This window comes from Sprattus sprattus (genome assembly GCF_963457725.1).
Source record: "Sprattus sprattus genome assembly, chromosome: 2".
Taxonomy (NCBI): Eukaryota; Metazoa; Chordata; class Actinopteri; order Clupeiformes; family Clupeidae; genus Sprattus; species Sprattus sprattus.
The window spans coordinates 17,009,756-17,037,138 of NC_137921.1; the positions used below are offsets into that span (position 1 = coordinate 17,009,756).

Genomic DNA, 27,383 nt, shown 5'->3' on the forward strand with positions numbered 1-27,383 from the left:
GGAATAGGGTTAAAATATTATTTTTCGGTGGTATTCTTTAGTTAAGACTAAATTCAATCTGTAGTAATCTGTTGAATGTGAATCTAACTGTAGTTCAACTATACCTTTGCACTGCAGATGGGAACAAGATGATGACGCACTATGGATACCTCTTTGGCAAGAGCACGTAGGAGCCTATTTTTGTAACCCCTGCACGCTGAAACAAGACACACTCATCCAGATATGATCACCTCACATATTAATGGCTATATCATGGACGACTCCAAAACCGGATCCGGGGTCGCAGCATGTAAGAAAGCGGGAACTAATCACGGGGCGGCGGAGTGGGACGCCATCGTAGACGACACGCCCACCCCCACCGACCCCTCTCGCTGCTCCGCCCAGATGAGGCGCATCCAGCAATACCAGGAGGAGCTGAGGAAAAAGCGGGAGGAGGACGGCCGTCTGCGGCAAGGCCAGACCAGCATCAACTCCTCGCTACGGCTCAAGAAGCTGTCCCAGGACCCATGCTCAAAGGAGGGCATCGACAACCCCACGTTCGAGCCCCCTGAGGCGGACAGGAAGGCGTTTGCGCCTGCCTATGATGGTGAAGATGCTGGATTGGGTGAGTGTGAATTGGGGTGACTGTCATGTAAAAGAATGTTCTCAAGGGCTCTTTGTGTCGTCAGCATGTCTCTGCTTTTCGAACAGTTGCGTTCAAAACTCTATGGTTAAGAGGTAATCATTAAAGCTTTTAAGGGACTTGCGACAGCTCTAAGATAAAGGTACTTGACACTTTCCACACACTGACCATGATGCATTCCTTGTATGTTGAGTCCTACTTGGCAAAAACACATTTCTGATTCTGAGGTATGAGAGCTCAAAGGAGTGAAGCTTCATTTGTGTACAAAGGACTTGTCTGGTACTGCACAGAACCTTTTGGCCTTTTCAAGAACCCAGAGGGGAATGTTTTTTCACCTCAGGATTCAGGAGGAACTACACTCACACTGAGCAGGAGGTTCTCTAAATAAGTTCCTTTAGTGTGACACTAATGGTCCCAATTCACAAGCTGTATTTCAGTTCTGGGATGTTTATTCGAGTGGCTCAGTGAACGCCGCTAGCAATGTTACGCTCGCAGGCTCAGTCCTCAGGTAGCCCAATAACTTCTAAAATGAGTAAAAAAAATTCATTAAATGAACATCATTGTACATCATCAGTCTTACAGGGATCAGCCAGATTTTAGATCAGCTATTGTGGCTGTTTCTGAAGGGACATGGGTCACAAGGATGATCTGGTTAAAGGGCTCCCTGTATCCCCAATTGTCAATAATGGTTGGTTTTCCGACTTGTACTGAAACATTGTGAACTCAGGTGTGATGTCATTTCCAGCTCCGACTTTCGTGGCATATGGAACGCAGCATAAATTCCCATGCCCAAAGACTGGAGGTTAAACTCACTAAGATTAGGACTGCCATGAAACAGATTCCGGGCACAGTGCATTAAGGAAAAGCTTCACCCTAAATTAACACCAGGCTCACAAACCGCAGCAGTACACAAATAGATGATGTTTATTAGTACTACCACGCAAAATGTAGAGTTGGACATATATTTTCTAAAGACATAACAGAGTAAGGTGTTGGCCCAGAAATATAGCACCGTATTTCAGTATTTACTGATGTGCTGTTAGTTGAGTTGAGTTATTTGTCTTCATATTTCCTTTCATGCTTTCTTCCAACTGTTAACATTTACATGGCTTAGACTTAGACCATAAACCGTTTATTTCTGAGGGTTTCATACTAGAATAGAATAGAATTTCTCTCATAAAAGAAAAACTGTTTTCTCCACAGGTTTCAGTCTTTTCCCTAACCATCTGTTCAAGTGCAGCATGTGCTGTAGTGGATCCCTTAGTTTATGCTTTATCTCACTGTGATTACCAGAGTCTACTTAGAATGCCACTATCATGATGGATTGATCAAGATATCATTGTCTGTGTTCTTTACATTGACCAGTTCCTTGTGACAGGGCTACAATCCTGCACAGGAGATCAGAAATAGTGTTGTGGGCATAACAAATTCTTATCTTACATGAAAATCCTAGGCCATGGGAATAGGTTCTGCATAAGGGGCTTTGGCATTTATTTAAAAACAGGTTTTGCTCAAAGAGAAACTGGTAAACGTAACTGAAGCGAGAGCGTGCCCTGATTTCAGCTGGCAGAGAAAAAGATCTGTTTGTGTGGTTTGGAACACTGTCAGCGTTGTGAGCAGGTCATCAGGAATGCTTTGTGTTTGTCCAGAAACACCACAGAGACCGAAAGAGAGTGAGAGTGAGTGACGGAGTTGAATACAAGAAGCGGTAGGAGGGAGGAGACCACTCAGTAGCCTGGAATGGCCTTTTGTGTTTGTGTGCCATGAATAGCATCTCAAAGTTTCTCAAACACAAACCTACATCTTAAGTTCTTAAGAAAACACTATAGAACTTCAACCTAAAGAGATGATTGAAAGGAACACTGAGCAAGAATGGTGGATGAATATTTTAATACAAATTTAAAGCAGCTTGTGTGATATATATTTTCAAAACATGCACTCTTTCATTGTCTAGTGCTTCATGCTTTGTATAGATGGGCATTGCCCTCCTTTTCTTACATGACATAAGGAACACTTAAAAATGTTTATTAAAATAAGGAACAGAATTTGTCATTTATGACGAGGTAGATGGATTAGGAAGACTTCATTTTTGATAAACAGCATTTTGAATGACATCCACCAATAATGAATGAGAAAATTGCCCTTTTAAGGGGAAAGAAAGCATCACAGAATCTACCTGTCTATCCACCTGTCTCACTCATTTCTATCTACCTGTCTCCATACCCTTTCCCTGGCTGACTCATACCCACTCTCAGAGGACTGCCCCCGTGATAACACTCATCTCGCAGGTAAGCCGGAATGGGTTTTTTTTATGTGACGTTAACGGCTGTGGCGGCACCTCCCTCTTGGTGTAATTAATTACCTTCAGTCTCACCTCATTACCGCGTATGACCCCCGTGTCACAGTCAATAAAATGTCAGATTAACAAATGGCCTGTCTGAGGACAAGCAGAGCGTGTGAGCCCAGAGCTCTTTGTGCCGTACCAGTTTGGCTAGGACATTTTGGTCCTGGGAATTCATTTGGGTACCAGGCAAAGCTTTTTAAAGGCCCTTAAGAACTAGTCTGGGAAGTCCCGCCCCACTTCTTCCGGCCAAATTGATTTTGCCTCTGCAGTGGGTCTGGTCAACTTCGGATAGCCGTTCATTTCAAGATTTCCAGAATCCTTGGAGCCAATCACAAACTGGCTTTTGGCTACCTGGCGCGCCATTGGCGGATTTAAACTTACCACGGCTACGTTACAAAATCTACTGCACGGAGAGTTTTTAAACATTGGACATGGTGGCCGCCGAAGCACCGCAAAACTTCGATATGGCAAGTTTTCTTTGAAAACAGAACAGAAACTTGCCCTGGAACAATTCATACAGAAAAAATATGTGTTTGCTTTATTACCGATCGTTGTATCGTTGTAAAGTATCGTTGGTCTGATTGGTTAAAGGCGTGTCCAATTACGTGAGTGAAGTGGATCGCTAATGAGTGGTTGGCCAGACTAACTGAGCAAATGGAATGCAGTGAAGGGGCAGGGAATTCCCAGACAACTTAAGAACCACACCAGAGTCCCAAATCATAAGGGAGGAGACAGGAAGAGTCTGTTGATTCCATTGACTGTACATAGAACATAGAAAGATACACAGGGTGTACAGATATACAGCCTCTGTATAAGTTAGGCCTATTAGTTGATTCTCCTCACATCAGTTCCATTATTAAATGCTAAGTCAAACCATTAGGTTTGTGTTTTTGACATTGTATGTATTTTTAAGCAAAGGTGTTTGTGTGTGCGTGTGTATGTAAAGTGGCGTGTGTGTGTGTGTGTGAGAGAGAGAGAGAGAGAGAGAGAGAGAGCGAGAGAGAGAGAGAATGTGTGAGGACAGGGCTTGCCAGTGCGACTGATCTGGTCGCACATGCGACTGGAATTTTGGCCGTGCGACTTGATTTGAAATCTCAGTCGCACGCGTGCGCCTATAGAAATAGGCAAAATTGCGGGTTTCAGGGTGTTTTTTCCCCCCACTAATTTTCCAAGAAGAACTGATTTGACAACAATATTAATTAGGACTATTAACGTTAATGCGTTAATCTATGATATCATTGTAGACGGGCTTAATGCGATAAAATATTTTAACGCAGGTAACGTAACTTTGTTTACTTTCGGTTTGCGTTGACACGACACGAAACGAGCCTGCAGACAGGAGATAACGAAGCGGTAACTGAGCGGAAAGTTTCTATTTAAGAGGCAAAATGACAGAACAATCGACCAAACTAAAGTTGTATGGAGTGTGTGGACAGTGTGTTGAGTGCGTTTTAAAGCTGTCTAATGAGGCGCTCAAATCTGAATCGACATTTGGAGACGTGACATCCAGCACTCACGTACAGATGAAAGGCAGCCCGCTCCTTTTATAACAATTTGTGCGTTATTATTGGCGTGTTATTCTCCAAGAGGACATGCCTTTCTGTGGAGAGCTACCCATTCGAACTACTGCCCAGGAAGTGCTATTTATGTTGATAATAGATGGCAGCCACAGATTTAAATAAGTTTTCCAATTATTTGAATCATTATATTGAACATTATTTGAACCTATTTGTTTGCATGTCTGAAGCATCACCTATTTTAATTAGGCATAGCTGAGTGGTCTTGTTTGCATGTTTTATCACTTGATTTGAGTGCATGCTACCTTTTGGGTATATTCTGGTGTTATTTCCTTGCTTGTTTGCTGTGGACAAATAGGCCTACGGCAACTAAATTCTGTGCTTGATTTTATGTTGTTTTTTGGTGCACAATACAATTTTGATGCAATATCTAGAGTTAGATTTTCTTTTATTAATTTCTAGGCTTCCACCTGTAGCAGGTGCTGATGTTCGCTTATAAATTAGAACTAGAAAATGCATTTCCTGAAGGAAATACCAGTGCATGAAATGCAAAAGTTAGGAAAGGAAGAAGAAAAGAAAGAAGAGTGAAAGAAGGAAAGAAGAAAGGAAAGAAGAGTGGAAGAAGGAAAGAAGAAAGGAGAGAAGAGAGGATGAAGGAAAGAAGAGTGAAAGAAGGAAAGAAGAAAAGAAAGAAGAGTGAAGAAAGGAAAGAAGAGTGGAAGAAGAAAAGAAAGAAGAGTGAAGAAAGGAAAGAAGAGTGAAAGAAGGAAATAATAGTTGAAGAAGGAAAGAAGAAAAGGAAAGGAGAGTGAAAGAAAGAAAGAAGAAAGGAGAGTGAAGAAAGGAAAGAAAAGTGAAAGAAGGAAAGAAGAGTGGAAGAAGGAAAGATGAGTGGAAGAAGGAAAGAAGAGTGAAAGAGAAAAAGAGAGTGAAAATATTGAAAAAAGGAGATAAAAATGGAGTGAAGAAGAGAGATTGAGTGTGAGAGAAAGTAGACTGAGAGGGATAGAGAGAAAGATGGAGAGATGGAGAGAAAAAAAGTAGAGAATGGAAGGTGTCTTAATGTTCCTAGTTACAGTTAAATTGAGAGGGACAGAGGAGAGGTTCCTTTGATTTGGCGCAGCTGTCAGTGAAGCACAGGTGCAAGCCAGTTTAAAGACCCTATTATGATGTCATAATGGCCCAATGTAAGTCAATGGGAAAATTTCGATTCGTTTTTATTTAATATCTTAAAAAGTATAAAGTTTAGAAAAGTGAAAAATACATAGCATAAGTGTCCTTTACAAGACCTACGCGACAAAGTTTGAATGAAGTTTCTACGTTAAGCGGTTCGGGCTGAATTAATCGCAGAAAAAGGTAACAAGAACTAGAAAATGCATTTCCTGAAGGAAATACCAGTGCATGAAATACAAAGGTTAAGAAAGGAAGAAGAAAAGAAAGAAGAGTGAAAGAAGGAAAGAAGAGTGGAAGAAGGAAAGACAAAAGGAAAGAAGAGTGAAGAAAGGAGAGAAGAGCGGAAGAAGGAAAGAAGAGTGAAAGAAGGAAAGAAGAAAAGAAAGAAGAGTGAAGAAAGGAAAGAAGAGTGGAAGGAGGAAAGAAGAAAAGAAAGAAGAGTGAAATAATGAAAGAAGAAAGGAAAGAAGAGTGAAGGAAGGAAAGAAGAGTGGAAGAAGGAAATAAGAAAAGAAAGAAGAGTGAAAGAAGGAAAGAACAAAGGAAAGAAGAGTGAAAGAAGAAAATAAGAAAGGAAAGAAGAGTGGAAGAAGGAAAGAATAGTGAACAAGAGTGGCTCTGGATGAAGAGATAAAGAGAGAGTGAAAATATTGAAAAAAGGAGATAAAAATGGATTGAAGAAGAGAGATTGAGTGTGAGAGAAAGTTGACTGAGAGAGAAAGATGGAGAGATGGAGAGAAAAAAAAGAGAGGTAACAAGAATAAGAAGAAGAAGAAGAAGAAGAAGAAGAAGCCTAGGAATAACAATACAGGGCATTTCATGCACTGTAATAAGAAGAAGAAGAAGAAGAAGAAGAAGAAGCCTAGGAATAACAATACAGGGCATTTCATGCACTGTAATTAATGGATTATAGATTAAATTAGCCTAATGGAATAAAGATAAACTAAAATAAGCGGAGTGTCTGTTGGGCCCTAACCTGTTACAAATACGAAAATCGAAAAGGTTGGGAACCCCTGATCTAAATCACCAGGGCTCTACGCTAAGGTTTTTCCCAAGGAGCACATGTGCTCCTAAATGAAAAAATGTAGGAGCACACAAAGAAATTTAGGAGCACAGCAGGTTTTTTTTACACGGAAGCAAAGCATGTCATACTCATTTGCGACCTATAGTTCCAAACATTGTATTTTCCAACTTTTAACCCCATTCATGTTCAGTTATTCCAAAGCAATTTAGCTGGTAAATTGATCAAATTATTCAGTATCTAACGTAAGCAACACTTTTACTGTATAGCTAGAGAGCACGTGTATCACATTGGTTTAAAGTTTGTCAAATTAGTTCTAGTTATTGGTGTTCGTTGGCATACAAAGTTAGTCTTCTCTTATAAGCCTAGTTAGTACATCTGATTAGAGCTAGCAACAATTAATTGCAGATGATGGGGTCCCCTATCTCCGTGTTCATTTTGGCATATATTTTAGATTCAGTCTTAAGACAAAAATGCATATTAGTTTTAGTCACATTTAGTCATAGTTATCCTTCTTAGTTTCAGTCTAGTTTTCGAAAACTCATTACAATTTTGTCTAGTAGGCACATTTAAAATTCCATATTATAGCCACATTAAACTCCTTCCCTTCTCAGGCCAAGGGACCTCCTGTGTTGTGTCTACTGCATAGTAGTCTAGCTTGCAGTACCAAATTGTGGATGCAATTAGTCTCCAAGATACAGATCTCATGCCTACAGCTGAATTCCAATTAAATCAATGTAAATAATAATTTAAGGCAATACTTGATTAACAGAATTATCATTCAAATATATGAGAATACATGTTCTCCTCATGTTTAATATTTATATTATATAATATTGTTGGCTAATCTCATGGGCTGTTTGCAATAAAAAAAAAAGAAATTTTCCCACGTAGGACTACTAGGCGAATGTTTAGCCTAAATGCACGTATCGTATAGCCTACTGTTGTTTATCTGTAACGTTTTAGTTGGCTAGGTTACTTTTTCCAGAAGGGATCATAAAGCAGTAATAGACTTACGTAACTTTTATATTAAATTCAAAGAGATGGTGTATGCTGATTGCTGAAGAACATTCGGGAGAAAAAGCAGCAAAGAAGTTTTGACATTGACCCGAGAGGAATGCGATAGGCTACGACTAGCAGGTGGAGGTAGAAAGAAAATTAGGCTGGATATCAAACCAGCTCGTTGAATAAATGTTTTCAGTCCGCGATAAGCATAATAGTGTCTAGAAAAATGATTTAATTCAAGGCTTTGGAAATCTTTTCCTCCGTGACTGACAGTGGAGACCATAACTCCGATGTTTATTTTTTACGTTGACACCCCGACCTAAAGCGTTACGCGATGTGCAGGAAGTGTTGAACGCATATGCAATGAATTCCATAGCCTACTGCAATTATGCCCATTATTTAAATAATTCAATTCTATAACAGAAGATAAGTAAGAAATAAAGTCCTGCCCCAAATAAAGGCCGGTGCGCTGTGCAGCCTAAGTAAATACAAGCCCCAGCCACTATTTGAGGATTTACGGTACTCTCTTTTTATATGGCTCTGGCCCATTGGTTGCGAATCGTCGCTCTCATTTGCAGGAAGTTCAGCGCGTCATCTTGATATGTTCACATCAGTCGCAACCCTGTCACTTGTTTCCATGTGAAATCAATGGAATGCTTCACTTTTTGGCGCTGTATTGACAACTGTCTGTCACTCGCACACTGTGCTCGTAAATAATTTTTCAAGTTCGCACGTACCTATTTTTAGGCGCATATGCGAGTGAAATACTCGCACTGTAGAGCCCTGATCACCTAAAATACCATGCAATTCTTTTCCACCTATCAATGTAGGCCTTAGCAGGGTCATGCCTTTCCTTTTATAATCTGTTCAAACATGTTATTCCAGGTTGTTAACATTGATCAATTGTAGTATTACTTGGTTTGGCCAACTTTTTATAGTGGTGCGCCTAGATATTTGCTGGTGCTCCCAATTTTTCTGGGTTAGGACAGTGCTCCTAAGCCAAAAAGTTAGTGTCAAGCCCTGGAGGATATGAGTGAGAGAGGGCTTCCCAGCCATCTTTGTTCAAGAAAAAGGAGCATTGCCACCTTGGTTAAGTGCAATATCTTCTTACTGTGTCACCCCCTCTCTGGCACACCTCATACTCACTGATGTGTTGATCTGTCCCAGAGCTGGATGACCTGCTGCTGTCCCTGCATCAAGTGAACCACTGCCTGGGCACGGACCAGCAGACCCAGGAGGACCTGCAGCTGGTCATGCAGCTGCTGCAGACCTCGGACTTCCAGACGGCCTTCCAGCTGCACTGCGCCATCGCCCTGGGCATGCAACCCATCAGCCCCCCCTTCCCCCTCACCGCCCAGGCGCAGGGGCTCTGCCACGAGGTACGCCAGTATGGAGCACTGGTAGCATCATCTAGACACTAGATACTCCTTTTATCTAATATTTTTTAATATGTTCTTTATTTTCCCCTGTTTATTACATTACAGTTAAAGTAGTTGAGACCTAATGTTAATATTTACTCTAAGCCTAACCGTAGCTTTATGCTGTTACTCTTTGTTACACAGTGTACAATGTACCAAATTGTTCAGTTCTATTGCTCCTAGGGTTAATGTTAAGTATAGTTTTACTTATTAACAATGCATATCAGGTATGGATATTGGTATTTATTAGTAGCTGTACTGGCACCAATTCATAAATGGGAGGCTTAATAACCCAGCAAGACAGCCAATTTATCATAGTACTGTTTGAACTGTTGAGCAAGATGTTTGTAAGAGATGCTTCAGAATGGTGTTAAGGGGTGCAGCTGTGATGTCCTGAGCAGATGGTGAGTGTCTGCACTAAAACAGCACTCCATGATTCCTGATTCCTGTGTGTTTGTGCCTTTGAGATGAATCCTGAATCCTGTAGAGGCTCGGCCGTAGAGAAAGCATGTCGTATCAAGGGGCCAAATCCCTAAAAGAACAAAAAAAAGCATTTTGTAGTTTGTCCTGTTTAGTAGAGAAATACATCATTTTGGAAGGGATTTTCTGTATAAGAAGATACTCCCCTCTTTTATAACAGCAGGGTGTTGGGTTCCTCATCATTCCTCTCTCTCTCTCTCTGTCTCTCTGTCCCTCTCCCTCTCTTTCTCTTTCTGTCTCTCCTGTCTCCCATCTTCTATTTATTCTTCTGGGAAACAGTCTTGAGCAGAAACACAAACCTTAATTGCAGTGAGATAGCCGTGACTCCTTTTAGTGTTCTCTCTCTTTTACACCAGCATGGACAACTCGGTGACCGCTTGCCTTGCATATTGTGAGGTTTCTGAATATATCTGAAAGTGAGTCTGGAGAGGGAACTGTCCTTGGATTTGCCTCTCAAGTGAGATGGGGAGTGTGTGAGAAAGGAGAGGGAAGGGAGGTGTGAAATGATTGTTTGAGTATTATAGCCATGCACCCATGCAGAGCAGTAATAGGGATGCTCTAAACTTGAAAAGGTATAATTGAGAAAACAGAAGCATAGGTTTAAGCACACTCTCTCTCTCTTTCTCTCTCTCTCTCTCTCTCTCTCTCTTTCTCTCTCTCTCTCTCTCTCTCTCGCTCTCTCTCTCTCTCACACACACACACATTCACACACCTATACACAGAGCAATGGACCTGAAGCAGGCAGCTGTGAAATTAGTGTTGGATAGGGTTTCCGTCTTTAAACACACACACACGCAATGCCACACCCACGCACACACACACACTCACCTGTGTATTGTGTGTCTGTGTTAATCCCTCACCGACCCATGGGTAAACATGGAAGAAAAAGGGAGGGGGAGAAAGAAAGAGAAGAAAGGTAAGGAAGAGAGAAGGAGGAGAGGACAGATAGAGGTGGAGGGAGGGGTGGAGTAAAGGAGACAGGAAGGGATGATTATTATTACTTAATCATTAGTTTTGCAATATGCTATGGGTATGATATGTTAGCGCATGTCATTTAGTTAGGGACAGAGAAGGAGAAGGAAGATGACATTTGACCTTCTCACTTCTAATACACAACATTTTCATTCTTTATGAATCATTTTGACACTGCAAAACCTAAAGGTGCTAAACAGTTAAAGGAAAATACTATGTGTGAAGAATCCCTTGAAAAATCTGAAGAAAAAAAATTGCCCCATGTTCACTGTCAACTTAACCTAATAATATCATTACCACAGTGTTTTGTGTAGAAACCACTAAGCCACTATGACCACTCTGAGCCACGTAACTGATATCATGTGACACTTGCAGTACCTCACACGTCGCACACGTCACAGCTGGCCTCTGGGAAGCCCCCCTCATCCCATTAGCAGTTTAATTAGTATCCCTGCTACAGGTCAGAGTTGTAGCGGACAACTAAAATGTGCCTCAGTCCGTGGCCGACCTCCCCCATCCCTGTGAAATGATTAATCCTGACCCTGGTCCTGGTCACCCAGGTGCCGACCAACCTGCTTATATCCTCCTGGAGTGTCTGATTGACATCCAAATGTATTAGTCACATGACGTCATGTAGAAGCAAACTGCAGCCGTACGGTTATTGGCTAAAGCTACATGTTAATAATCTCTATTGTTTCTATAGGGAGCTTGCTGTGATCTTCACTAGGTCTTCTGATTCTGTGTTGAGGCCTTAAAGGATCCTCTCTGAAAGAACCTCTAGTTGAAAGGTTCTTTGTGGGATCCTTCAACCTGGATAAAACCCTGCCAACACACCGCAAACAGAGCCACGCACACACACCAGTGTTGAAACTAGCATGGATAGATCTTCTGAACTTTTATGATCTCCATCCTCCTCTCCACCCCTCCTCTTCAGGTGGAGAACATCATCCAGTCCAGTCGGCATAAGGAGGGTCATGAGCTGAAGGACCTGCTCACCTCACCCCACCTTCAGGTAATTATTTGCCTTCATCTGTTAGCAGAACCACATGATCCCAGAGAGGTGCACGGAAATAGGTGTAATCTAGCAGGAATGCAAGATGCATTTCTGCTGCTCCTTTAAGCACTCATCTGGGAAGCCAGAGTCTACACATTTGGGGAAGAGCATAACTGTAATAAGTGGCAGAACCTACATACACGCACCCTCACAAACACAGACTCACTCGGTCCACACACATGCACACATGCTTGAAGACTTCAGACACTAACTCGCTAATACAGTACAGATAGACACGCGCATAGGCATACCACACACTTACACACACACTTACACACAAACATGCAAGACTACTCCCACAGACACAATCGGATGACACCCCGGCACATGCAAACACAAACACGCAGATTCCAAAGACATGCACACACAGACTTATTGTGAATACATACACAGACTTCACACACAGACTACCAAATTGCCACATCCGCCAAAGTGCCAATGTACATAGACGTACGTACATGGACTCACTGGCTACACAAATAGACCAGAGAGACAAAATCTCACCCCAACTTTGACACAAAGATTCACACACTAGGATCCTATTTTTGTGGTTCCACAAAGTCCAATACAAGGCCCTTAATCGGTTCACAGAATCAGACCCATCAGACAGACAAAGGCTGAGCACGTAGACGTTTGTGCCGCCTCTTAGAAAAAACAATTCTCTCCGACAGCATCCAGTCACAACAAAGAGCCATCTCTGTCTGAGGCTCCCTGATCATCTCAGACACGGCGGGTGGCAGGTGGCAGCAGACCTCTGGGAAGGGTTGCGTGCCACAGGTCGGACGGGTGAGATAGAGGACAGGGCAAGCAGGCGGGATTACGCCTGATCTCACCCTGGCCGTCTGTATTCACGCCACCACCGGCACTGTGCCAGGGCCAGGTGCAGCAGGCCGTGCAGCAAAGGTGCTTTTGCGCGCGCGCGTGTGTGTGTGTGTGTGTGTGTGTGTGTGTGTGTGTGTGCGTCTGGGTGATTCCTTTATGTGTAATGGAACATCTGCCCACCTGTCTGTTATTTAAGATAACCAAAAAAACTTGTGGAAGAGGCGGAGAGGATGGAAAGTGTGGAACGTTAAAACCGAAGGAGGCAGAGAATGTTGTGGTATGGATGTGACCGAGAAACTGAGGAAGAGAGGGTGAGACAAGGAGAGAAAGAAATGAAGAGAGATAAGGGGAAGAAAAAGAGTCAGGATGTTGACAGATCAAGTGTTGAAAAATGTGCTTAGGGCATCAACACTCCCATGTGGAGTGACTGCAAAATGTTTTGTCTATGTGTCTTTGGTTAAGGAGTGTAGCCCTTTTCCCACTTGTGTGTGTGCATGCCTGTGTGTGTGTGTGTGTGTGTGTGTGTGTGTGTGTGTGTGTGTGTCTTTGAGTGCTGGTTTTGGGGCGTTGTGCCGGTGTGTGGTGAGCTCTCTGGAACACCCCTGTGATGGCTATTGTTGCGGTGAGTGGGATGTTTGGAGATATGCACTGAGATAAGCGGTTCGTTCGGGGCTTAGCCCCAGCGCTACTTTCCGCTCTCACTCTCTCTCTCTCTCTCTCTCTCTCCAGCCTCAGGCTTTAGCGCTTGGGAAGCCTAATTCAGGCTGACACCCATTAATCGTGGAAAGCACTGAGGTTGTCACGTCAGATGAGCCGAAGGGAGAGTCAGGGAAGGAAACGGCTGCCTGATGGCCACACTGGCTAGCTGCTAACAGTTAGCAGCTAACAGAAAGAAGGTAGTTGACCCAGGTCTTAGGAGATGAGAGACATCTCACTGTAGACTGTGTGAAAGTCATACAATCCCATTTTAAAACAAAGACGTTGGGAGCTGGGCTTCTTCCCTCCTTTGTAGCGTCACAAGCTGCCCAAAGTGATCAGATACATTGGACGCCTGTTGAGCATTAGGGACAGGGCAGGGCTGATCCAGGGTTAGCTGCTATCATAGAGCCAAATAATTTGTCCATCTCCATGACAGGCACATTTTTCATGGGCACAACCCACATACTCAGCTCTTTTGCTCATCCCCCAAATGCATGTTCCTTACAAATGTGGCACCATTTAAAAGGTAAATAAACAGGCTTTCCAACGGTATAAGATTTATTGCTAAGAAGCATTGTTACAACAAAGAAATAATCTACCAAACACAAATGTCCTTACTTTTTGTGCTATGTTTATATATAGCCGTATATTGAAGTAGCAGCAGCAATAGGTGTTTCCATTTTTTCGTCTTGATGTTTCAGTCTAGAGACTGAAAGAGGCGTTTTGTTTTTCCTTTGGTTAATACCCCCTCTCTCCTCTCTTCCCTCTCACTGCCATATCTCTTCTTTTTCCCTGTTCATCCCTCCATCTCTCTGACTCAATCATTCCATCCCTGCCTCTTTCTCTTTTCTCCTATCCCCATCTCCCTCTCTCCCACTCCTGCCTCTCTTTCTCTCTCTATTTCCCCCCTCTCTCTCTTTTCTCATATCTCCCTCTCATCCTTCTCTTTCTCTATCTATCTCACCCTCTCTCTGCTAGGCTCTAATGGAGGCTCATGATAGTGTGGCGGAGCAGGAACTGGACCCTGAGCCCAGTCAAACCACCCTGACTCAGTATGGAGACACTGTCAAACTCGTACGGCTACAGAAGTCTATTGACGTCCCCCTGGTAGGTTCTACTAACACTAAACAAACACACACACACACACACACACACACACACACACACAGATATAGATAGACACGTTATTCTCCTCTATGTGTATGTGAGTAATTACTTAAGCTACTTAAGATTAGGGATGAGAACCAATAAGATTTTAACGATTCCGGTTCCTTATCGATTCCTGCTTATCGAACCGATTCCTTATCGATTCTCTTAAACATTCTTATAATTGGGTAAGGGGTGAAAAAAGAGCACAAACGGGTTTTTTACATTAATGTTCTTTTATATACATTTTTAGAATGTTTACATACACATTTAAATAAAACTTACATAACTTAAATAAAATGTGTTCTGTTTAATATAAACGTTCATAAAAATAACAATGCTCCTTCCTTTTGTAAAAGAGTATATTATTAACTGAGCTGCCAAAAAAATGTAACTAGCAGTGGCAAAGACTATTTACCATTTTTGTGCCGAAAAATGTGCATGTCTGCCTTCTCTGGGAGGATACGCGATCGCTCAGGGCTAATTGTGTCTCCAGCTTGACTGTATATTTTCTTGTAGGTTGCTTGGTTGTATTGCTAATAGCGAACTATTATGCTTAACGCTTCTAATAGCAATGTAGAGTCCACTACAAACACAATAACGTACTGAAACATACTTACTTGTATCATGTACAAACTAGGCACTCAGTATATTTAACACTTATATTGCTGCCACTGAATTGGCTACGAGAAACTTATCAATATCGAACTGTCAAACTGAACGTTATTATTAACGGAGTCTTTTGTACAGCCTAACCCTACCCTAGAACCAACAGAGGGGAGGCAAGCACTGCCCCTGCCTCTAGCCAACGGCTGAAAATAGAAGATTCTACAGTTAAGCTAGCCTAGTTATGTAAGTTATAATATATGACAATGTCCAACATCGCCCATTCTGTTAAGCAATTCAATGCTAAGTTTAGTTATCGTTAACACGAAAACGCAAACGTTTGCTGATAACACACGAGTAACACCGTTATGACTTATGATAAAACATTTTGAGGAGTTTACCTTGGCAAGTTAGGGATGAAGCGCCGACGTTAGTTGAGCTGCTGCTGGCATCGAAAACATGACATTCTTGTAATTTTATACCATGTGTGCTCAAGTGCTTATTCATGGTAGATGTACTTCCTCCCTTTGAGGAAATACATTTTTTACAGAGGTTACAAGTGACCGTGTTTGCATCCGTTCGGGTGACATAAAGCCACACTTTAGATAGCTTCTGTCAAGTTGCCATTTCTGCTGCGGTCTGATTATTATTAAGAGTTCGCGCATGCGCAAACGGCACATAGACCCGTTAACAGACCCGGTTATGAATTTGGCTAACAATTCCAAAGATTCGGCTCATTGGGAACCGGTTCTAAACAAGACCCGGTTCTCGGTTCCCATCCCTACTTAAGATGGTTAAAAGGTCACCTGTGTTCTCTGAGTCCTGTGCTTTTTGACAAAGAATAACCGAGAATGTGTGTGTGTGTGTGTGTGTGTGTGTGTGTGTGTGTGTGTGTGTGTGTGTGTGTGTGTGTGTGTTTGTGTGTTTGTGTGTGTGTCAGGGTGCAACGGTGCGTAATGAGCAGCAGCGTGTGGTGGTGAGCCGTGTGGTGAAAGGGGGAGCGGCGGAGCGTAGCGGCCTGCTGAGGGAGGAGGACGAGATCCTGGAGATCAACGGCATCCCAGTCAGGGGCAAGAGCATCAACGAGGTGCAGGAAATGATGGTAAAGACAAACGCACACTCACATATAAACCTATAGACACACAAACACCTGTACACACACTTATAATTCACAGGCATGTACTTCTGCCTCTAACGCTATAACTCTTATAATGGTCCAACTTGTTTGTCATGGTGTAGATGTGATGTAGGTGTGTGTGTGTGTGTGTGTGTGTGTGTGTGTGTGTGTGTGTGTGTGTGTGTGTGTGTGTGTGTGTAGGGCTGTGTTGGCAGGGTTTTATCAGTCTACTATTTGTATGAAGTGGCTGAGGTGTGCCTCCACAGACATGTGTAATGAACGTGTGGTTCTCTCTCTCTCTGTGCAGTTCACCTTGAAGGGCACTCTCACCTTCCTGCTCATCCCCTCCTCCCTCGACATACAATTAAACCGGCAAAATGTGGTGAGTTTTTCTGTCTGTGTGTCTTTGAGTTTTTCTGTCTGTGTGTTTTTGTGGACTGTACAAAAGGGAGAAATAAGTAGTTTGCCACAGTGCTTGAATCACTCAAAATATCACAGCCCCTTCCTTCAGACCCCTCCAAAGCCACACCTCCAAAACACTTGAACGCGCACTGCCTGACTACTGGAGCACAAGTCCACGAGAGAGAGAGAGAGAGAGAGAGAGAGAGAAAAGGAGAGAATTTGAGAATTGAAAACAGACTTTATTGGGCAAACTGCATTGCAAACAGTGTTTTACACATTATTCAAAACAAAAGGAAACAAAACATCAAAAACGTACACATCATCATAATCATCATCATCATCATTTCCAGCTTTTTTACACAACATTTTGCAAATGAAACAGTTACATGCACACAGAATATTCATCAGTCCTGGGGCATCAAGTCAAAACGAGCTCCAAGAGTAACACGTTCTTCAAGCAACCAGTGTAGTGATGTTGCTGGTGCTAACAAGCGTTGCCTTAAGAGTCCAAAGACCTTGAAGCAGCTTTGATAGGTAGATGACAGTTCATTCAGGTCAAGTCTCTTTTGATCCATCAAGAAAAGTGCATTTTTTTTGTCCCTTGCGCCATTTACATTTATAACACTAAAAGAAAAAGTCCTCATCTTGATTGGTAAATTGTGCTCGAAGCATTAGGGAAAACTTAAAAGAAAATGGTAAACATCTAAATCAGCTGGCAACATTTCCGTTCCGCAACTCTTTCCGTACTTCACCGACTTTTTTAGGGATTTCGGGATTTCGCCCTCTCTCATCCAGAAAGTGCCATCCTTAACAAACTTATGTTTATGTGGAAAATAATCCACAACACGAACATCTCTCTGCCCTTTAGTTTTCAGGAGAAAATGAATTAGTTCTTCCGCTGTGTAAACAACTGTTGACACAGTTTGGGAGCACCCTGACCAGCTGGAGTCAGAGGAGTAGCCCTCAGCCTCAGATGCACCTTCAGTGCCACTTTCTCTTAGCCTGGTGACACCAGCCTACGTATTTCCGCCTGAATTGATTTCAAGGTCATACTCAGTCTGGCCCAACCCCATTGACAATCGTCTCCAGAACTCAAAATTTTGCAGGACCAATCAGCGAACAGTTCAGAGCTGTGACGCAAAACTCGCCTTGGAGGAAAAGACACGAAAAGCTATCGGAAAAGTTGTCTCAACTCTCGAGAACATCAGAAAATTAAAAGGAGAACAAGAGTATTTTCTTGTAAGTTTTATGATTGGAAAGGACGTCGTAGCTCTTCTCCCAACTGGCTTTGGGAAGAGTTTAATCTACCGAATGCTTACTAAACGTTGCTGATTGGTTAAGGGAACTCCAATGATTTTAAACCTAAAGATAAGCACCCGCCCATCTCGGAAACCAAAATGCATTGGGTTGGCCCAGACTGAAAGACGGAATGAAATGGAGTCACAGGCTGGTAATGGCCAGGCTAACTTTCTCTCTCTTTTTAACTGAATTGTTTTCTTTATTTTTCGATTTTCTTTTGTATGTTGGTTTTTTGAACTCCATTTCAGTGACGGCCGTATTTATCATGTCACTCAGAGCCTGTGCATTTTCGGGCATCGGCTTGGAGCAGAGACCTGTGTCTGTATCACCTGAAATAGGTCCAGATACGGACTCGGCTGACTCGGGTTTACCAACAGGCTTTGACCGGTTAGCCTCCTCCACCCCAGCACCATCCGCCCTTAACCCAGTTTCCACGGGCGACTCAGGGCTAAGCTCTGCAAGGGCGCAGGCACTTCGGCTGCAGATGAGTCCGCCTCTGATGGTTCGGTAGCGGAAGGAGCAGGCACATTAGCATCGGTTATGAGAGTCTCGATAACAGGGGACTCAGTTGTGGAGGTTGTGGGAGAAATCCACATTTGTGTTCATAGACACATTTGAAGTAACATACCCAAGGTAGCTGAAACTAGCTTGCCCCGATTACCGTTGAGTTCCATATAGACCTGCATACGGAAAGACAGTAGGTGTTTCAGTTTAGGCGACTTACAGCCCACATGTATTTTTTTTATCGGGGACACCAGTTTTCCAAAACAAGATAATAGGCATACTAAGGGGAAGTACAGGCACCAGTGAAACCCTAATTACAACACCATGCTGGATGACCACATCGGCTTTTTCAACGGAACTCAGGAAAAGCACAATGGCTTTATTCATCAGTGAACCGGAGAGCACATGCTCATGCCCCACAACCTCACCTAGAGCTAAACTACACTCCTCCACTCTGACCTGGGATTCCACTCTAATTGCATGACATCTTGTCAAACACTCCATTGTACACCCACACGGTGTGGGCGGCCGCCCAGCAAATGCTGAAGTGCATCCCCGCAAGAATCACAGAGCGCAAACCTTTTAGACAAATAATTATACTATATACAAACACATAAAGGCAGCACACAGAAGATAAAGTTAGAAACAAATTCTCAGCCAGAGAGACTGTATCACTCACACGTCTCTCGCAGTACACTGCCCACTCGCTCGCACATGCGCTCAGAGAGAGAGAGAGAGAGAGCGTTCAGTGTTGGCAAGAAGACTAACCGTATCTAACTACCTTATGTCTCATTCTCACAACTAAAATCACAAATAAGCTACATCACGCACCACGAAACTTGCTCACAACTACAATGCAATTGCCTGCCAACATACACATAGAAAGATTACATACAAGGTACATGTAAACACAGCTACATAGTCTACTAGCGTTAGCATTGGGGTAATACATAAGCTGCATAAGTAGCTAGCTACGTCGGCTACATAGTTCACGGAAAATAACAAGTTCCTCCAAAAACAAACCAGATAATTACCTGTCCAACAGAACCAACAACCATGACATCACTTTTCAGTCCCTTCTCCCGTCGTTAGCTTCTTATTTCCTGGGGCTGTGTTGGTGTAAAGATGTGGGTTATAGCCAAATAACCCCAGCAACAAACCATCAACATGGGTGGATTGCGCAGGTAGGCAGGTAGAGAGGCAGGTACTCCATCCAATAATTTCTTCAGGCTGCCACAGATGACAGATTTATTTTCTTTTTGTTGTTAGAGCATTTTATTTATTCATTGCTATCGGGATGTTAAGTGGATTTCAAGAGATGTAATAACAATTGCTTCAGAAATAAATCGTCTACCCTGCCTTTAAGAAGTGTATAAAATGTTTGTGTGTGTGTATAACACAAACTTACACATACAGTATGTACTGTTAGTCCCGCCTGTCTCCAGGATCGCATACTCACTCCCTGCTCGCTCACTCTCTCCCCTCAGATGCATGTGAGGGCTTTCTTTGACTACGACCCCACAGAGGACCCATACCTTCCCTGCCGGGAGCTGGGCCTGTCCTTCCAGCGGGGGGACATCCTACACATCATCAGCCAAGACGACCCCAACTGGTGGCAAGCCTACCGGGATGGGGAGGAGGACAACCAGCCCCTTGCTGGCCTCATCCCTGGTAAGAGGCTTCAGGTGTCATTGGGGCTATACTCAGGCATGAGAATCACTCACCTTTCAGCGAAATTCGCCGTTTTAAAATCAAAATAGGTGACCTACGTGAATCGTGTAGATTCGATGAGTTTTTATTTTTGTGGGGGGGGGGGCACATATTCAGTGAACTGCGAACACGCAGACCTGCCAACCTGCACGTATTTTGTGTACCCGCCCCCTCCCCCGCGACGGAGTTTTTGGACATCTTTTTCATATTCAGATGACATGTACTATTGCAGGCATGCACCTAGTGGTGGTAAAGATAATTAATTATATCTGGCAACACTGGGAAAGCAGTTGATCAATGACTGTCTGTCTACATTCAGAGCTCGCGCAAGAAGGAAAGAAAGATATCCTTTCCAAAACGTGTAGCCTATAGACGTAATAACTAATTTGTGAAACCGTAATGTTACCGTATAAAACGTTAAAACATGTGTTCGGTAACATAACGAGATGATTCATTTCAAGGGGTATAACCTTCAGATACATTTGTATTAAAAAGTTAGCCGTAGTAGCAAGCATATGATGTGATTAGCCTGGTTACGAGACGGCTACGGTGTGAATAACTGATGGAGTAGGCTGCAGAAACGTTAACTCAAACGCCACGGAGACTCCCTGTTCTAACTTTGAATCGCTCTGTTGGGGCAAAGTGACCATTGCAATAGTCTTTGCTAACGTAGCAACTAATTCCTACTATTGCAGCCAGTCAACCTACAAGCCTTGCAGGTATAAAACAAATCATGACGTCAAATGACGATTTTCAGTCTTGTTACCATAACATAAACCCTGAGCACTGACATGATAAGCACTTTGGTGACAAGAAAGGTGAGCATGGCTGCAAAGTCACATGGAATGCTTCAGTGGTGCTCTGCTCAATATATATAGGCCTATATATATGTATATATTACATATACAGTACCAGTCAAAAGTTTGGACACAACTTCTTATTTTTAAGTTTTTTCTTTACTTTTATTATTTTCTACAGGGTAGATAACACTTTTTTTGTTTAGTGCATCATTCTATATGTGTTCTTTCGTAGTTTAAATGTATTCAGTATTAATCAACAATGTAGAAAATAATAAAAGTAAAGACAACATTTCTCAAAATAATTAAAGGTGTGTCAAAACTTTTGACTGGTACTGTATACACTGTATATATTCTTGAGAAGTGCTTAACGATGCCAAATGTAAAGATCTCTTTTCATTTATGGAATTCTTCTCAAGAAAATATGATTGTATTGTTTTCTTCGCTGCTGATTTATTTTGTTGAATAACTGGATGATATGGCTGTGAGTGGGGAATTGACCACGTGCAAAGCACCTGCCGAACAGAACGCAAAGGGCCTTGCCAAAGAAATGTATTGAAATCATAACATTGTATTGGCTGTCAATCATGATGAAAGAGTAGACCAGTTAAGTTAGAGCATGTCCAACATCGCTTGTGAGGGTTATGCATTAAGCCATTTGTGGTGCTTATTCCACATTGTGCGTCATATACTGTAAATGTTAGACCCAGTGACAGGCTGGCATGAAATGGCTTGCATAATATTTAGTAAGGAGGCCATAATCATTTTTGACTCAAGGCTGAAGTTAAGTTTCTCCAGCTCTCCCCAGGTTGGAAAAACAGCATCTCAAAATGCATCCGATTGATGCTTTAAAATATGGAATATTTAAATGTTGCTGACGGGGGAGCATGCCCCCGGACCCGCCTAGAGGGGTAATATCCTCCTCACCTTTTTCACCCCTTACCCGTTTTCATGCCTGTATACTGGTTATGTAGATTTAGGGGGTTGGGGGGCTCTTCAAGGTATTTTTGAACCTTTAATGAGTCCACACACAAACTCACCTGGGACCTGTCCAATACAGCCATCTAGTGTTCCAGATCTGTTGCTCAGTCAGTCTCAAATAGGAGATTCTGTTTTTTCCCAGGAGACTAAACATGTCTCAATCAAGCCATGATTGAATTATCTACTTGTGGAGATGTGCCACTTCCTTAAGATGAAGCTTCATGTACAGGCGATGAGTCACGCAACTTAAATAAAAACCGTGATTAAAAAAAAAAAATTAAAAAAAGGGGGGGGTTTTAAGATGGAAAATTTTGCACACAGTGATTAAAGCAGCATAATGGATCACTTGCTAATCACTAACGAGATGCTAGTGGCTCAAACTAGCGAAATCTCTTGAAATGTGCTTACTTTGACACTATGACCAACTAGTGAACAACTGTCCTAACACAGTCAATCATCAAGCAAGTGCAACACAAGACGGTAAATAAGCTACTTACTAGTTCGGCAGACAGTAAAAACCAGGCGGCTTCAGGCACACCTACATAACGCAGTCATTTGCCTACGGACCCTGGTATGGCATTGGCACAGAGGCGATTCTCCATATTAAAAGTCATTGTAGCGCCCCAATTTTCAAAGCTGTTATTTTAAGGTAAAACTGCTTATCCTAACCCTAACCCTGAAGTACAATTACTGCATAAGGCCAATTTAAAAAGTGCATACCTTGTGTTTATACTTATACTAAATAACTTAAATGCACAGTGGCAAAGCCACCGATTTATTTCTGTAATGAGCAGTTCAATACAAATGTCAAATGTGGGAAAGAATATTTCACACTAAATGTATCTAATATTGTGTCATATTTAAATCATTCAGTACGTTTTGTTGGAGAAAAAAAGAGGATAACTTCAAAAAAAAAAAAATCGCATATCGAATCGCAATCGCAATATTTTGGGGAAAAATCGCAATTTCGATTATTTTCCCAAATCGTTCAGCCCTAATCCTTGCCTTGTTTTTCCTCTCTTTTATTAACTACACACCCTTTTTCTCTCACCTTAAAGGAAAGACCTTTCAGCAACAGAGGGAAACTCTGAAGAAGATCATAACAGACAAGAACCCAGAAAACGCAGGTAAGAGCTCTCACCCACCCAAAGACATATGCCCACCCATAACCCTGTGTACACAAATACACATAAACACGATCATTTAAAACAGACCATGGTCTCTCGGTGTGGTAGTCTCTGCGTTTGTCTTTGAAGTGCCTCTCTCTAACCCCCGGCGCTCTTCTCTCAGGAAAGATCTGGTGCGCCAAGAACAAGGACAAGAACAAGAAGCTGAGGAAGAAGAATGTGAACAAACCCGACCCAGGTGACAGATAACAACGGATAACACAGAAATACACACACACACACACACACACACTCACATACACAGACGTAGTCACAATCAAACCTGCATAGAGGTGTCTGCATATACATGATGGGGACAGTTGATATCAAATCTCCCAGTCTCCCAGGTTTGTGTGCATGTGTCATCTTTGTGTGCCTCTGCATGGTTGTGCGTGTGTGTGTGTGTGTGTGTGTGTGTGTGTGTCTGTCTGTCTGTCTGTCTGTCTGTCTGTCTGTCTGTCTGTCTGTCTGTCTGTCTGTCTGTCTGTCTGTGCCTATGTAGGAGTTAATTCCTAAAGCTCCCAACCTCCCAGACATCCTTATAACGGTAGCCAAGAGTCTGGGCGCGCTCAGTAGGGGGCTAAGCACTTCAGAGTGTCTGTGAGATTGTAGTCCTCCTTAACTACTGTCCCACTGTCTCGGCACTGCTGCTGTGGTCTGGGTCCAAAAGCCATCCAAATGCTATACTTCCTCCTCCAATAGTTGTGTAATACCAGCACATAATTAGCATAATTGTGTCATGGTTTGTCAGGTTATCGGCAGTAGTGATAGGGATAAATAATACAGAAATCTAAATTATTCACAAGGTTTGACAACGCAGTCATAATCCAATATTTATCTCTATTGTAGCTATGGTGAATTCCAAGTCAACAAGGATGTTAAGGGATGTGGATCATTTGTTGCAGAATTTAATAGATTTTTTCCAGCATTTTGTCATAGCCCCAGCAGCTATTTCAGACCATTTGCAATGTGTTTGGATCGTGCATCATGGCTTTAGAATGCAACTTCAACTGAAACACATTTCATGATATCATGACTCTTATTTCTCTCCTTGTTTCAGAGCGCCACATTGACGACATTTTGACTTATGAGGAGATGGCTCTATACCACCAGCCAGCCAATCGCAAGCGGCCCATCGCTCTGATAGGCCCGCCCAACAAGCGGCAGGACGACCTGAAGAGGAGGCTACTGGGCGCCGAGCCGGACCGATTCGCCAACGCTGTGCCACGTAAGACCATCACTCACACACTCACTCGTGGTCAGTTTTGCCACGCAGGAGCAGTTCACACACTCACTCACAAAAACCCTCCAACTCACACACACAGCAAACACTGTTGTGTCAAGACCTCCAGACTCCTATACGTGAGAGTAGCGCATCTGTACTCAAGCAATGCTAATGCAATGCTAAGAATTTGCCTTTTGAATGAACTTGTGCTTCGAATGCTGTAATCATTATGCAGCTATTGAGGCTTAATGCCACACAGGTGTAATGGACTGTTATGCCTGCCTATACAAACAGATGGTTTGTACACACTTCATGTCTGTAGCCAGTAAACAGATAGAAAAGGAACAAGTAGTTTTTTTTTTTTTTCCCTTCATCGCTACTAACCCTCCTCCTCCACACCACCATGTCCCTCAGACACCACCCGCACCCCCCGCTCTCATGAGGTGAACGGGCGCGAGTACAACTTTGTGTCGCGGCTGAACTTCGAGACGGACCTGTCTGCCGGAAAGTTCCTGGAGTCCGGCGAGTTCGAAAAGATCCTCTACGGGACCACCTCCGACTCTGTCAGACAGGTGGTCAACTCAGGACGCATCTGCCTGCTCTGTCTGCAGACCAAGGTAGGCATGTGCAAATGTGTATGTGTGTGAGTGTGCATGTGTGTTTCCTTACAAACTTGCAAATAACAGAATGTTATGCTATGTTCATGATTGTGTGTGTGTGTGTCTGAGCCAGTCTTTGTTCATGCTTGTGTGTGTCACGTGTGTGTCACATTGATTTCATCAAGTGTATTTTCAGCAGGCCCTGTTGTCCCTAGCCTCTAGTTCTGAGCATGCCCTGGTTTTGATTAGTTAGTACTTGTGTTCTCTGGCAGAAGCTCTCACAGGGCTGAGCAGGTTTAACCTCCAAGTGAGCTGACATGGCCCTGTTACACAAACCCTTTCTCCACAAATAGCAGAAGACTAGCAAATCGCTAGCGGACATGTCTCTTCCCAAAACCTTATATCAGGAATTAACATTTTTAATTTAAATCAAGGCGAAACTTTTTTGTCAGCAGGATGGGAGATCAACATTAGAAGTAGATACGAGGTCAGAATTGAAAGACAAATATTACGTTTTCATGAATTCACCAGCATTAAATCGCCAACTGCTCTCTGTTCTCATATTGCTTTTGGTGTGGGTCTCCTTTGTCTCAGTAGAGCTAGTGCACACATTGTGAACGGTCTTTGTTCCTCAAGGTTTTGATTCAAACATTTTATTTCCTTGTGGTTTTGTTACAAACATTTTGTTGAAAAGGCTCTAAAATATTTTCCCCTCCTAATTTCTCCTCTCCTCTATTCTTTTTTTCTTGTGTAGTCTCTTCGAGTGCTGCGCGCCTCCAACCTGAAGCCATATGTCATCTTCATCGCGCCACCCTCCCTGGAGAGATTGCGCACCCTGTTGTCCAATGATGGAAGTACATCCAAGGTAAGTACAAAAACGGAGCCCTCAAGTGTAGCAATGGCTCATGCTCACATTTAGTTGCTTTGAAAAGCATGATTTCCCTGCAGTGTACATGACTGCCTAAGACAGTGAGGGTTTGAAACAGAAGTGGTTCAGTGGACTAAAAGGCTGTTTATAGAGTGATAGTTGGCTTAGGCATGTCGCAATATGATCCACCTTTCTGCCCTAAAGCTAAATATTATGAAATGTTATATTCAGCCTATGTTGAGATGAATACAAAATATGTATGACAAAAGTTTAAATGTTTAGCACAACTGAGTATAACTCAGTTGAACTCTTGGTAAAAATATCCCACATGCTACGTCCCCATTTACTAAAAGGGAACTATCATCTTTGACTGTCAGCGACGGCCTCTATTTCCTATTTCCCTTCTACCCTCCAGGCAGAGGATCTGAAGGACGTTGTGGAGAAGGCCCGTGAGATGGAGCAAAACTTTGGCCACCTGTTTGACGCCGTCGTCATCCACGACGACCAGGAAAGGGCCTACCAGGAGCTGAAGCGCCTCATAGACAAACTGGACACAGAGCCCCAGTGGGTGCCCTCCTCGTGGCTCTGCTGAGGAGCCGGAGCGGAAACGACACTCCCCTAATGCCTTTAGCCCTGGCAGTGCTTCTCCAGTTCAGTGAACTGACCTGGGAACAGAGACAACTGCTAGCTGTTGTTGGCTGTTAAGACGTGAACTGTAAAATCGTTCAGAGCCTGGAGAGATTAGCGAATAACCTGATTCCAGGTCAGTTAAGGGGCAGCTGTGGGGACAGGAAGTGGAGTGAGGAGGACTCATTTCTTATCCGCCTCTGTCATAAGGGGAGACACTTCCTGCCCCGTGGAAGAAAGAAAAGAAGGTGGGCCATTGGTAGAATGCCTGCAAATGGTTGCCATAGAGATTCCCATTTAGTTTGAAGTTGAACGTCAGTAGACCGTTATGTCTGACTTTTTTTTTTTTGCTGTTACGTTGTCTTTGACAAATCAATGTATTTATAAACTTCCTTAGGAGACATATTTCTACTGTACCATATGTAATATGTATATAATACCTGTAAATGTTCTTGTAGATCAGAATCTAAAGATCAATCATGTGTGGAATGACAGAAATCCTGTCCAATAGTCAACATATTCATATTTACAACCTCTAGCAGGTACATATTCAAATATGGTAATAATCCAGGGTTGTCTTTCAGAATTGTCTCAGCAGGGTAGTTTTGGAGCCACAAATGTCCTAAAGACAGAGTGCTGACTTGCGGACTGAAAAATAGTCTGAAAATGGACTGAATTAAAATGGTCTTTGACAATTTTAACTAACTCCTTTCTTCAGCAGTCATGTTTATATCATATATAACATTTCATAGGACTTCTTCTTTCTTTTGTAATCAGTATTTCTGATTTCTGGACAAAAAATGCGGAGGAGATTGAGTAACCTGTCTGGTCTTACATTTTTCATCATTTATTTCTTCTGTTATGTATCAACTTTATTTAGGTAAATATAAGTTACATATTGAGCTGTGAATCTGTATCTGAATGTATTTCAATTCTATGGTAACATGGCCAAATATTATCATCAGTATTCAAACCAAAATCTATTCTTTAAAGATATTAAAAACTGTCAATAAAGAGGATGCTTGCATTTGACTGAAGCTGAACAGTATTTTGCTATTCCCTCTTATTGTTAACAGTCTTGCAAATTGGTAATACATGAAAATACACATAGAAGGTGAGAAAAAAGATGGAAGAGCTAATTAATGATCATGTCCTAGTGTAAAATGGCTGACATTCTACAAAGCTATGTGAAAGCTGTTTGAGAGTTGT

At 42.6% G+C, this 27,383-nt stretch overlaps 1 protein-coding gene across 1 annotated transcript; it reads left to right on the top strand.

Annotated features, from left to right (window-relative positions):
- Positions 1-222: 222 nt before the first annotated feature.
- On the top strand, positions 223-26,139 carry pals1b (protein associated with LIN7 1, MAGUK p55 family member b; the record flags this gene model as incomplete). Its single annotated transcript, XM_080859968.1, has 14 exons — positions 223-604; positions 2,878-2,910; positions 8,850-9,061; positions 11,487-11,564; positions 14,106-14,234; positions 15,820-15,981; positions 16,304-16,378; positions 19,689-19,886; positions 22,762-22,816; positions 22,980-23,054; positions 23,916-24,083; positions 24,495-24,697; positions 25,434-25,544; positions 25,963-26,139. 14 exons carry the CDS (start codon positions 223-225, stop codon positions 26,137-26,139), a joined length of 2,058 nt encoding a protein of 685 aa, XP_080716094.1.
- Positions 26,140-27,383: the final 1,244 nt, after the last annotated feature.